This window comes from Cydia amplana, chromosome 14, assembly GCF_948474715.1.
Source record: "Cydia amplana chromosome 14, ilCydAmpl1.1, whole genome shotgun sequence".
NCBI classification, from domain to species: domain Eukaryota; kingdom Metazoa; phylum Arthropoda; class Insecta; order Lepidoptera; family Tortricidae; genus Cydia; species Cydia amplana.
In genome coordinates, this window is record NC_086082.1 from 9,034,164 (window position 1) to 9,047,891 (window position 13,728).

At 35.5% G+C, this 13,728-nt stretch overlaps 2 protein-coding genes and 1 long non-coding RNA gene across 3 annotated transcripts; 1 reads left to right on the top strand and 2 right to left on the bottom strand.

Annotated features, from left to right (window-relative positions):
• Nucleotides 1-215: 215 nt before the first annotated feature.
• On the bottom strand, nt 216-954 carry LOC134654102 (uncharacterized). Its single transcript, XR_010097306.1, has 2 exons — nt 790-954; nt 216-342 (listed from the first exon to the last, which is right to left on the bottom strand). It is a non-coding gene; the product is annotated as an uncharacterized LOC134654102 (long non-coding RNA).
• Nucleotides 955-9,458: 8,504 nt separating this feature from the next.
• LOC134653830 (uncharacterized) lies at nt 9,459-10,249 on the top strand. Its single transcript, XM_063509193.1, has 2 exons — nt 9,459-9,496; nt 9,937-10,249. The coding sequence occupies exons 1-2, from the start codon at nt 9,464-9,466 to the stop codon at nt 10,231-10,233; spliced, it is 330 nt and encodes a 109-aa protein (XP_063365263.1). The 5' UTR covers nt 9,459-9,463; the 3' UTR covers nt 10,234-10,249.
• Nucleotides 10,250-12,238: 1,989 nt separating this feature from the next.
• On the bottom strand, nt 12,239-13,035 carry LOC134653831 (uncharacterized). The gene is made up of 2 exons (XM_063509194.1): nt 12,911-13,035; nt 12,239-12,694 (listed from the first exon to the last, which is right to left on the bottom strand). Exons 1-2 carry the CDS (start codon nt 12,947-12,949, stop codon nt 12,368-12,370), a joined length of 366 nt encoding a protein of 121 aa, XP_063365264.1. The 5' UTR covers nt 12,950-13,035; the 3' UTR covers nt 12,239-12,367.
• Nucleotides 13,036-13,728: the final 693 nt, after the last annotated feature.

The window sequence follows — 13,728 nt, forward strand, 5'->3', positions numbered from 1 at the left end:
ACTTTTAAAATCATAATATTCTACTGTAGGGTAGTACTTTCTCCTAAATAGTAGGTATGAGTAACTGTATCACTAATATTTTTAAAATGGATTTATAATAAGTATTCAATTTTACTGTCGTGTTTATTGTAAATAAATATAGACAACCGTGCCAAGATGTTGTATTATTTCATTATAAACATAATCCTTTTTAAAATACCTTGAAAAAATTATAATTGAAAAGAAAATCAAGTAGTAATTATTTAGCCAATTTATTTAAATAATTTACTCCTTATTAATTCTAATTACATTTACGAAATGTCGTTGAAATTTTTAATCGATGATCAGGTTCAGTACCAGGTTCTGAAAAAAAAAATGTGTTGATCAATTTCTTACTTATTTAAAGTCTATTACGCTTATATCGCGTTCAATTTAACTGATAATAACAATTTCATTATATTTAATTATATCCCCGGGTAAAAACATGTCAACATGTGAATGGCGTTATTCATAAACGCATTACAAGCCTGAAATTAGCTTTGAATCGCTTGTCTTTATCTGACATTTTGACTTATGTATTTGTAAGAAAAGATAAACATAATTTAACTAATTCAGGCTCGTAAAGTTTTATGAATAAGGGCCACTTGCAACATCCCACTAACCCGAGGTTAACCCGTTAAACCCAGTGTCAAAATGGTACTGATAATCATGGTCCAGGTTTAACCGGTTAACCCCGGGGGATGGTGCAAGGTGGCGCTAAGGGGGATAGAGTAAATTTATAATATTAGTAGGGATAGATAGGTACTGTACCTGATTTAACCAGTGGAGTTGGTACAAAGTTCTCCAGGGAAGAAAGAGCACCGGCCGAGGTTGCAGTAGGGGAAGAAGCCGCGGCAGGCCTGAAGACGGCCGACGTTAGCGGAGCCGCAGGTCAATGCGGTGGTGCAGCTGGTGCAACGGGCGCCGGCCTGCGGGGTGAAATAATACTCCAACGTTTAAAAAATAAATGTGGGAAATGGTGATAACATTGAAAAACTAATTGGCTCTAACAAGATTTCCTTTAACCAGCTATTTTGTTTTTTTTTAACCCTTTGGACGCAGGCAGTAACACGTACCCTAGGACGTCTATTCTTGACATTTTATTATTTGTCCTCATCAGTTTCGGAGGCGACCTTCTACTAGTCGGGTAATCTATATATATAAACGTGAAAGACCTGACTGACTGACTTAAATCAACGCACAGCCCAAACCGCTGGGACTAGAAAGTCCAAATGTGGCAATTAGGTTCCTTATAAGGTCTAGGGGTCCACTAAGAAAGGATTTTTCAAAATTCCCCCTTTAGGGGCGTGCGAAGCCGCGGGCAAAAGCTAGTCTTATATATGCTTATACGTGGCTTATACTAACGGACCTTTTGTGAGTATTGGCAATGTGCGAAGTCGGTGGAGGGGGAAGTGGCGCTGATTGTCACAAACACAGGTAATCTTATGGAATGTCTGATATTAGTACTAGCGGCAGCCGCTTGAACTAATTTTACTCCATAAGATTTAACGTAGAAAGTCCGACAAAATGAGGGCAGCGCCAGTCGTGCACGTAAAGTCTATTTTTTTATTCGGTAGACTGAAATGACAGTTAATAGTATGAAATGACATTTCATGTTCATACTATTAACTGTCATTTCAGTCTACAGAATAAAAAAATAGACTTTAGCGAATTAGCAGAATCTACTAACGTTACGTCTAGAAATTTGAGACAAATAACTTGCCTGCGTGGTATAGTTACAAGACACTAATGTCGAAGCCGGACGGAAAAGGTGGAAGAAAAATCTGTCCTGATGATCTTGTTCATGTTGTTCCGAGGAAACATGGTCTGCAGATGAATCGGCAGCGTCAGCGGGTGGCCCCCCGGCTTCTTGTTCTCTGATACCTGGGAATTGGAATGGGGGGAATTGGAAAGAGGGCATTTGGAATTGAGGTATTGGGAAATGTGGAATGGGTATGCCGAAGAAACTATGCTGGCCACTGGAGCTGGAATCGTTTTGACTCTGTGCTAGAGAAAGGTTGAGGGTAGCCTGAAAATATTATACCTAATATATATGTATAAGTAGGTACATATTTTATAAATAATGTTTATTACACTATAGGTGTGATGAAAAACAAGGATTTTAAGGGTTTTCAATTTTATATTAAAGGAAAAAATTGAAAAAGTTACGCTTCCGGCAGGACATCCATTTTTTCCTTTAATATAAAATTTGGAATATCGCTCGCAGACGTATCTGCTAGTAAAAAAATTATTTTAAGGGTTTTTATTCTATCCTAGAAATTAACCTTATCTTTATCGGTGTAGTTTGATTATATCATTTATATCGTATACCTTCTATAATTTAGGTATATCTACAATAATAACGGTACCTAAAATGTGTTACGCTAGATTAATACAAAATATACTTATGATAGGATGATCATATTTTCTTCCTGTAATTGCAAAATTTTAGGTAGGTAGGTACTGTTGCAAGATAATTTAATCTGGGATGAAGAGGCGATCTGAAAACCTCGGTAAGATTCCTTATTATTCAAACGAAACTTACCACAATCGTGACCAGTACAAATAGTGGAATTTTCAACATGATTTTCCGTTCGGTGCCTTGGACTTGATACAGATATCTACTTATTCCTTGCCAATTACTCCACTGTGGCTGTTTTTGAGCAGCTCTACATTATATACAGTTTCGATATAAAGGAGTTATGCTAATTAATATGTAGGGATGTCGGTCTAGCGTAGGATTAGAATTAATGGAGTTTTCTCTTTAATTACCATTTCATTTCAAAAACACAGTTGACGCTAACGAGAAAATTAATAATTTCGGTTTTGATAAATTCTGGTGCAAATAAAAGGGCTTACTGAACGGTCGGTTTGTACAAATAACAGACAAGGTTATTGGCCATAATTTACACGAGACATATTTCCAATCAAAATTATCATGAGAGTAAACAGATCAGTGATACATTTTCGACATTCACTTATTGATTTGTTTTCGGAATGGAAATTGGTTACCTTTATTAAATATTCATTGAATTCTGATGTAAGTAGATCCAGGCGCGTCCATGAAAGCTGACTCCCACCGGCTTGCCTGTTTTTGGACGTTGGAGCAGAGTTGTAAAGGAAATATGTAAGCCAAATTAGCCCCGGCTTGCCTATGGATATGTTTGACGCGCCGCCACTGGTAGGTATACCTACATAGTTATAATTTAGCGTTGCTCGCATTTCCCTCTTCAACTAGGCTAAAAACGGCACCAATTCATAGAACCTTTGATCTCCTTTCGGGATAACAGGTGAATTGAAACGATTTAAACAAACACAATAAGTTGTACATATTATTCGTCTATGCTTAAGCGTATATAAAATAGTTAAGTTTTGTACATAACTGACAGACTGAAATGTCTTAGAGCTCTACATATAGGAAACCGATGGGTAGAAATAGGATTTAAATTTAAAGTACTTATTTAGCGACTTTTACGCGGTCGGAGTTGCGAGCGGAGCCGTAGAGCTAAATATGTAACCTTAAACTTTCTATGATTTCGAAAAATAAGTAAGTATACTTTTTCTGAAAAGGCCCGTTAAGAATATTGTACATATTGTAAAATGTAGTTGTAGGTATTTTTTTGTTCTTCCTTCATTCGTAATATTAGTTTTATTTTAGTACAAAAATTAGGAAATATTCAACGTTTTGAATAACAAAAACATCGTGTTGCGTGGCTACCTATTTAGTAGCAAGTATACCTACAGTTATCTCGTTTAAACATTAAGTCATTTACGGTGTTCTGACTGTCAGCCCTATGCGGACATGAGCCTAGAGCAAACAGTGCTATACTCGTCTTCCTGTAAACAAGTTAGTACAGAAATGCTTTCATTTTGCGCGTTATGTCGCTCGAATACATTCCTCCGAACAATGATAACATACGAATCGTGAGTCGTGTTTGTTGACAATGGAATCTTATACAATTAGGGACAGGCGAGGGAGTCTTTACAATTAAATGCCGTTATCAATTGTTTAAATGCAAAGAAAATTTAATTAAATGCGAAGGATTATTGGAAAAAATCTACGTAAAACAAATGTTATTACTGAGTATGGTTGAAGTTTTGATCTCCAGTTTTGGTACGTTGCGTTGTTGTTGATTCAGGTGCCCAAATAATAATATCCAATATCTAAAATTTGTTTTCACTATTAACAAACTCACAAGTCAATTGAATGCTGGATATCTGTTGTTAATTTAATCTTAGCTATTAAAAAAAATACCTATAGTTACTTAAAACTATCCAAGCGTGACTAGTTTTTTTTTAATTAAAGAGGGACTTTCCATTGACCGGTTTTTATTATTACCTATATTTTTGATATGTGATTTATTTTATGGGTGAATTGCAAAAAAAAATACGTTCCTTATTGGGTTCCTCCTAAATTTTTAATCTAACTAATTGAATTTTAATTACCTATCATAATTTCTTATACCTACTTATTTAATTTACTTATTCTTCAAATGCTCGAGTTACTCTAGAAAACACCGAAATCACTTTACACGTACCTACTTACGTACGTATTTTCTTCTTTATTTAGTTTCTGCTTTCAAAACCCCGATTGCCTTGGATGTGACGTACAAGATACTAAACTGTACCTACATATAAACAAGTGTGCAAGCAAAGAAGTCTGCCACCACTCCTCCACTCAAACCTACAACAAATCATCCACTTTAAAAAAACCCACTATTAGTCATTACTTCAAAACAAAAAAAAACCACCTCTAGTCATCCACTTATACCCGATAGGTTTTGTGTCAAATCAAACTGATATCCAGCTTCAGTAGCCTCTCGTACGATCATTGTCATGTTTTAATATACCTATCCGTTTGATATGAATAATGATTCACTCCGAAAATTTCATATGAATATCTATGTTTTCTTAGATTGTTTTACAGCTTGTCAGCATTTGGTATCAATTGATAAAAGAAGATATAGATTTGTCTCATTCAATATATATAAGTTAGTTTCGTATCAAGCGACTTAAAATCAGGCGAGTGTTGCAATAGTGAAGGATTGACCATGGCCGCTCTCATCAAACTTAGTCTTTTTGTGGTACGTTGTTTTTTGGCTCTACTTAAATTAGGTGGTTTATATGATTGTAATGATTCTAAATGTGTATAATAATATTAAATAAATTATTAAGTAGAGGGTCACGTAAAGATAGGTACATATTATCTTATTTATCGATATATAATATACTCCTACTTGCTTATAATTTAAAGATTTAAATGTATTGGATGCATATTCTGATTGTAATAACAGGATATGTTTTCGACCTGGATTTGTTATGGATATGATCTGTCAGTGTCAACTGTTCTGACGTTTCACACGTCACTAACGTAAAAACCTCAACCAGAAATTCAACAACCTTTTACAATCTGAACGCCTCTTGAAATCAGTCTTAATACAGTGACACGATTTGCCATATCATAATGTTGTTTAATCTTTAAATCATTGAATCTTTAAATCTTTGAATCTTTAACAATTTCAGATTACCATAATCGCGATGGTTAACTCGCAGCGCGTTGTCGATGTTCCCGTGGGTCTGCCTCCAAATTTGCCGTGGATTCCACAATGGGTGCAGTGTAAATTCGAGTACGGAACATATATAAATGGTCCCACATGTAACGATTGCTACAGCACCTACTACTGCACGCGTAAAGGGGGCATCTTGAAGAACTGCTTCGGATTGACACCTTACTGTGTTGCCGGAAAATGTGTTGAAGAACCCAGTGCGGACTGCGCGGATGTTGAGGCGGATGTTGAGACAGTCACCGACGTTTATTAGGGTCTGATCGTGTCTTTGTTTATTTGGATATATACCTACCTATAATCAAATAATGTAAATATATTAATATAAATCATTATAAAAATAAAATTCTTCTTTTAAAATATGTTATCAGATACACTCCGCATGTTTTTCCTGGCCTCTCTTTTATATACTAGCGTTTATATTTTGCTCCGGAGAGTCCGATTTTCGAGTTTTTGTCCTATTATTCGTATGGTTCCCCGGCGTATTCTAAAGAATCAAAAGAAGGTCCATCTACATTAAACGTTCTTGTGATTTCGGAAACCTTTGATTTATGTAGAGGTAGTTTGTAGTTTGCGTTGAGTGCCTAGAATCTCCCGTTCGCCGACGGGAAGTGACGTGAAAACCAATTTACCCGACTGAAGTCTGATGTCTATTGACGTTTGACCCAATGAGGTGCTGATTATGGAGTGTAGAGGTAGTGCTGATGTTAGGTTTCGTACGTGCCACGCTTACTTTATTAATTTTATTTATTTTGTTGATTAAATAATTTTGCTTCTGAGTTAAAAAATAATATTAGGTACGTAACTGCTATCTTATGACGATTACGCAATCGTCATAAGATCATAATCTATCTATGGTTGATCGGTATTATCTAGTGAGATATTTTATACTCATATACAATATATGGATATATGTAGGTATATATTATGCATCAAATGGGCTTGCCACGAGATGAGATAAATCATACGTAAAGTCTATTTTTTTATTCGGTAGACTGAAATGACAGTTAATAGTATGAAATGACATTTCATGTTCATACTATTAACTGTCATTTCAGTCTACCGAATAAAAAAATAGACTTTAGTTACTTTATCAATAACATTCCAAGGTTTCAAATTCAAAACATCGAGACATCAACAAATATCTTCTATGTCAATACGTAAAAAATATTTTAGTACCTATGATTAATAATCACGATGTCTGAAAAATTTATCCACTCGTTGATCCTTATTGTATCTGACAGTCAACCCTGACGGCCACCCTGCGTGTATTGTTCAAATACTTTAGGACACGAGACACTTAGAGCACCTAACATCCTCGTCCTGCCTGACACGGGTCTAACTGTCAGAGCCGTACATGCCGGAGAAGAATTCCCATTACTGCGCAATATCTGACTCTTGCAAATGTAACAACGGCCTTAATTAGATTCTTTCCAGTGTCGTTTCAGTGTCTCAATTTGTATGAAAATGAAAACTTTTATTCAGTATCAATAGTTTCCTAGGGATCAACTTACGGTAATGTACTAAAAAGCCACAAATTAATAAAAACTTTTTCCATACATTTACTATTAGTGATGGGTAGGACATCAATTTAAAATGAGTTTGTATGAGTACCTCATTTTCTAAAATGAGGTGTTACAATGTCTTACTTCAAATGAGGTGAGGTACTAGCATATTTTCAGCGTCGACTATTCCATTAATTCCAACGGCGACAAAAATATTTAATGTATATACATATTTATGTATTCATCACTTCCTTTATAAATAAATAAATAGTAACATTTAATTGGAGTGCAATTCTGGAGGTTAAGAATAGAACTTTTAGGAGAAAGATAATTTTAGAATCAAGTAAAATGAATAGAGGAGTGAAGTAAGACATTTTTGCGGTACGAAGTACTCCGACAAATTACCAAAATGAGTGGTACAAATGAGGTGCCTCACGAGTGAGCGACTCAACACTATTTACTATGGAGAAAATGTGAAAATTTTATTCACTATTTTCTATCTCGCCCATCAGTCCTACAGTAAGGTCTTCATACAGAATTATGGTCCTTAAATGTAACAGGACTGATTGGCCAGGTAGAAAAATGTGAATTAAATTTCACGTTTTCTCCATAGTAAATGTATGGATAAAGTTTTCTTTAATTTGTGGCTTTTTAGCACGTTACCCTAAGTTGACCCCAAAGAAACTACTGATACTGGATAGGAATGGAATCGATTGGCATACAAAAATAGCATGTGAAAAAGAAATATTTCATTTTCATACAAATTGTATGGGAAAAGTTTTCCTCGATTTGTGGCTTTTCTAGCCGGAATTTTTTTTTGGTTCCATACAAGCTTTTGAGCTGAAAAAGTTTGTCAAAAATTACCTTTTTCTCACACCCTGTATGTTTTTTCGAAAGTCTCACGAAAGATTAATATCGAAGAAATGCTCTTTAAAAAATACGACGGCAAAAAAATGCATTGGATTTACACTAATGTGCCGACAAACATGGTACGGACTGCGCCAAGAAGGTTTGATCGTGTGTTCTGAGGTGTGTTCTTAGGTACAGTCGACGTCAAAGATATGTTTACGGTTTTACACCTTACTCCTTTGTAATAAGGCGAAAAGTGTAAAAAAGGCAATCCAACGTACCTACATCCTTATTGAATCGCACCAAAATCATGGTATGCTTCAAAATTTGGCTTGGCATCGACTTCAAACAAATCAGTTGGTAACGCATAGACTTCAAAAATGATAATATTTTATTTCATCCTTTTTGAAGTCGGTATTATTTTTTTTGTAAAAAGTTTTTATAATATAGCTGGTCAACCAAATCTTGTCAATAAAAAAAGGCGCAAAATTCAAATTTTCTATGGGACGATATCCCTTCGCGCCTACATTTTTGGGTTATTCCCACTAGTTACCACCAAGTTGTTACTAGTGCATAGTGGTAACTACTGGGAATTATTTTCCCATCTTTTATCACTGGTAACTACTGGGAAAAATTATTCCCAGTAGTTACCACCAAAATTTCGTTAGAGTTAAATACTAGTAAAAACAGTATAAATAGTAAGAGTATAAATACAGAGTGAGTTTGAATTACCTAATAAAATCACTTGAAAAATAATCTAAACGGATTATTCAATTTATTCTTACATATATTATAATTTTTGTACTAGTACCGGTTAAACTGTTTCAATATTTTTGGTCACTTTTAAGGCAGTTTACTAAAACACTAATCGACTAACAATTATTTATTAAATCATTCGATATTTATACTATACTATTTATACTGTTTTTATTAGTATTTAACTCTAACAAAATGTTGGTGGTAACTACTGGGAATAAAAATTCCCAAATTCCCAGTAGTTACCACTAAACCGAGTTGGTGGTAACTACTGCGAATAATTTTTCCCAGTAGTTACCAGTGGTAAAAGGTGGGAAAAAAATTTCCCAGTAGTTATCACTGGTAAAAACTTGGTGGTAACTAGTGGGAATAACCGACATTTTTCAAATTTGCCGCCTTTTTCTACTGTCAAGATCTGTAGGGCTATTATGGCCGGCTCTTTATCATTTGTCACCATGGCTGTCACGTTCTAACAAATAAGTAAGTGCGAAAGTGACGCATAGCATGACAAGTGATAAAAATGCGACCATGATACGCCGCCTGGTTGACCAAGTATATACATATCCGTTTGATATGAATAATGATTCACTGCGAAAATATCATATGAATGCCTATGTTCTCTTAGATTGTTTTACAGATTGACAGCATTTGGTATCAGTTGATAAAAGAAGATATAGATTTGTCTCATTCAATATATATATAAGTTAGTTTCGTATCAAGCGACTTAAAATCAGGCGAGTGCTCGAGTGTTGCAATAGTGAAGGATTGACCATGGCCGCACTCATCAAACTTAGTCTTTTTGTGGTACGTTATATTTCTTTTTTGGTTCGACTTAAATTAGGTAGTTTATATAAATTTTGTTTGCGGCATGATTGAAAATATGTATTTTTGTATCCTACAAATTAAAGAATTAAATTATTAAGTAGAGGGCATGCACTAATTACGTTAATACCTATCGTATTTATGTACATAATATATTTTACTCGTACTGGCTTATAATTTAAAGATTTTAAGGGTTTGGATGCGTATTCTGATTGTAAAACCAGGATATGTTTCGATCTGTATCTTTTATGGATTTGATCTGTCAGTGTCAATAATGACGTTAACCAGACATTCAATAACCTATTACGCCTCTTGAAATCAGTCTTAATACAGTGACTCGATTTGCCAGAATAATATATCATAATGTTATTTAATCATTAAATCCTTGAATCTTTAAATCTTTGAATCTTTAATAATTTCAGATTACCATAATAGCGATGGTTAACTCGCAGCGCGTCGTTGATGTTTCCGTGGGCGTGCCTCCAATTATGCCGTGGATTCCACAATGGGTGCAGTGCGAATTTGAGTACGGAACATATATTAATGGTCCCACATGTAACGATTGCTACAGCACCTACTACTGCACGCCTAAAGGGGGCATCTTGAGGAACTGCTTCGGATGGTCACCTTACTGTGTTGCCGGAAAATGTGTTAAAGAACCCAGTGCGGACTGCGCAGATGTTGAGGCGGATGTTGAGACAGTCACCGACGTTTATTAGGGTCTGATCGTGTGATTGTTTATTTAAGTAAATATATTAATATAAATCATTATAAAAATACAATTCTTCTTTTAAAATATGTTATCATTATCAGATACGCTACGCATGTTTTTTTCTGGCCTCTCTTTTTATCCTAGCGTTTATATTTTGCTCCGGAGAGTCCGATTTCCGAGTTTTTGTCCTATTATTCGTATGGTTCCCTGGCGAAAGAAGGTCCATATCCATAAAATGTTCTTTGGATTTCGGAATGTTTGATTCATGTAGAGGTAGTTCGTATCGTTGAGTGCCTAGAACAAGCCTATAATCTCCCGTTCGCCGACGGGAAGTGACGTGTAAACCAAATTACCCGACTGAAGTCTGATGTCTATTGACGTTTGACCCAATGAGGTGTTAATTTCGTACTCCACGCTTACTTTATTAATTTTATTTATTCTGTTGATTTAATAATTTTGCTTCTGAGTTCAAAAATAATATTAGGTACGGAACTGCTATCTTATGACGATTACGCAATCGTCACAAGATCATAATCTATCTATGGTTGATCTGTATTATCTAGTGAGATATTTTACACTCATACCATATACAATATATGGATATATGTAGGTATATATTATGCATCAAATGGGCTTGCCACGAGATGAGATAAATCATACGGAGTTACTTTATCAATAAAATTCCAAGGTTTCAAATTCAAAACATCGAGCTATCAACAAATACCTGCTATGTAAATACGTAAAATATATTTTAGTACCTATGATTAATAATCACGATGACTGAAAAATGTATCCACTCGTTGATCCTTACTGTATCTGACAGAACCGACGGCCACCCTGCGTGCATTGTTCAAATACTTTAGGGCAAGAGACACTTAGCACCTAACATCCTCGTCCTGCCTGACACGGGTCTAACTGTCAGAGCCGTATAACGCCGGAGAAGAATTCCCATTACTGCGCAATATCTGACTCTTGCAAATGTAACAACGGCCTTAATTGGATTCTTTCCATTGTCGTTTCAGTGTCTCATGCGAGGAAAATTGTTGATATACGATAAGTAGGTACGGTTTACACAATTTAAAGATACTCTTTGAACACATAGGAAACAACAATTTGTGTATACCCCTTCATCCTTTAGTTTTGATTTCGATCCACTGAAAATCACGCAGCGCTGGCTTGCTGGGGGAAATTGTCGAGTGGAAAATGGGGATCCGGTTTGACGTCTTTGTGTTGTTTTATTTCCAATATCTTAGACGTCTAGCACGTCTTGCCGCAATTGGCACGGCTCCAAATGTAAGTAGGTATAGTCGCGCGACTTGTTTTGTTAGGCGTGAGAATACCTGGTTATGTAGGTATGATGAATATTCGGTAATTAAAATAATTAAAATCAATATTTGTTGAATAACCTTTTTTATTATATTTTATAAATATTACATGAATAAATCAAATACCTACAGTATAACGTTAAATAAAACATAAGCTATATTATGCAGTCATATACTTAAGCTGTCCAACTACTATACATTAGAAAAACCGGCCAAGTGCGAGTCGAACTCGCGCACGGAGGGTTCCGCACCATCAACAAAAAATAAAGCAAAAAAATCATGTTTTTTGTATGGGAGCCCCCCTAAAAATATTTATTTTATTTTATTCTTAGTATTTGTTGTTATAGCGGCAACGGAGATACATCATTTGTGAAAATTTCAACTGTCTAGCTATCGCGGTTCATGAGATACAGCCTGGTGACAGACGGACGGACGGACGGACGGTCGGACAGCGAAGTCTTAGTAATAGGGTCCCGTTTTTTACCCTTTGGATACGGAACCCTAAAAAGCAAGACAAATATTCGTACCTAAAGTGTCATCCAATAGAACTTGCTAACTATGTAAACAAAACTTACTAGTAAATTGACATTCAGTGTCAATTTTAGTATGGTGGTTTGTTTACATAGTTAGCAAGTTCTATTGAATGACATTTTATATATCACTGCTAAGATACCTATTTAGTTGTTTGCAAATTATGCCTATATTGTATAGGTAAACTAAAACTTCGGCTTTGAATGGCTCCAGTGGACACTGACTCGGTATAAACGCATTAACGAATATATCTAGCCCTACAGTTGGAAACATTACAAACACAGCTTAAGCACAGCCTGCGCTAGGAATAGCGGAACAGCGACCATTGTTGCAGTAGGGCCTGTTCACACTAGGACAAGCGATCACTTTTCCACCAATCGGTAGACAGAGTAGACGAGTGTTGCAGTCTTGGCAAGAATATTTCGGCGTCGTAGTTTGATCGCAGGTAGTCCAGCTCACAACTCCTGAGTCTTCGTCGCCATCTTGTTCGGCCTGTCTCTTAACCCTACCCTGATCTTCGTGTGCGCCTCCTTGGGATTCATGGGAACCTCCCTGCGATATATGAGGTCCTCCTTGAGCCGTTTGACCCAGTACTAAGCTGAGGATGGCCAACTGAAAGAAACATCGATATTAATAGGTATATATTGGGTATATATACCCTTATAATATTATAAGGGCTGTGTCAAGAAATACCAATTAAATAAGTCAAATTAGGTGCCAGACTCAGCGTACAGAACAAATAAACGTTGATCAGATTCTATTTATTGCGGTGAATGACAACAATATTACGTTAATAAACCGAACAAATTATTTAAGAAAACAATTTACCAGCACTAGTAAACGCGTAGCGTGTTTCAATATCGCCATGTTCACGTTTTATAGAGTACTTCAATGTCTTCGATGCAACTGAAGGTTGGCCATCGCTTTTATACCTCATATCTACTCGTTATCAGGACTCGATACATAGGCAACCTTGGATTTTCCTAGAGAAAAGTCAACAGTTTAGAGCGTATAGTTTTCCGTTGGGTAAATTCTGTTATTGTTATGAGAACCTACTTTCTAATCACAATATCTCAGTTTAAGTAAACATCAAGATGGGATTAGAATCTTTAGTGTATTTTTAGAGCTCCGTACAAAACTTTGTTATGGGATCACTTCGGTCTTGCAAATCGGTTAAATGCCTTTTTTTATTAAAGTAGTTTCAGCCTTCCCGTATTGTAAATGTAAACTTCTTTATGAGGTTTTTAACAATTTTATTTTGAAAGTAGTTAAGGTTATTTTCACCGCAGAAGCTCGTAAAGGTTCTCTTGATTGTTCAAAAACTGATGGGAGAGTTGGATTTTATCCACAAGAGTGTCAAACTAATTTGATGCAAATTTTGAGTTGTTAGCTGGGACACAGGCTGGGAGAACTGTCTAGTAAATGACGATTTTGAATGATAAATATTTATATTTATATGTATTTACGTTCATTGGGATTTGATTTGGTATGATTAGTTTGATGATTTACAGTTAGTAGTTTCTCGAGTTGGTGTGGTGAAAAAAAATGGTGTTTCACTGGGTGGTAAAATTTGTATAACTCTCAGTGTGCTGTATTTTTAAACTTTTATTGCATGATTGAGTAATAGATGTTCAAATTATACTAAT

Coding starts and splice junctions, on each gene's coding strand:
- LOC134653831 (XM_063509194.1), bottom strand. CDS start 12,949: ATGGCGATATTGAAACACGCTACGCGTTTACTAGTGCTG. Junction 12,695..12,910: donor CTACGCGTTTACTAGTGCTG/GTAAATTGTTTT, acceptor TGTTTCTTTCAG/TTGGCCATCCTCAGCTTAGT.
- LOC134653830 (XM_063509193.1), top strand. CDS start 9,464: ATGGCCGCACTCATCAAACTTAGTCTTTTTGTG. Junction 9,497..9,936: donor TCAAACTTAGTCTTTTTGTG/GTACGTTATATT, acceptor TAATAATTTCAG/ATTACCATAATAGCGATGGT.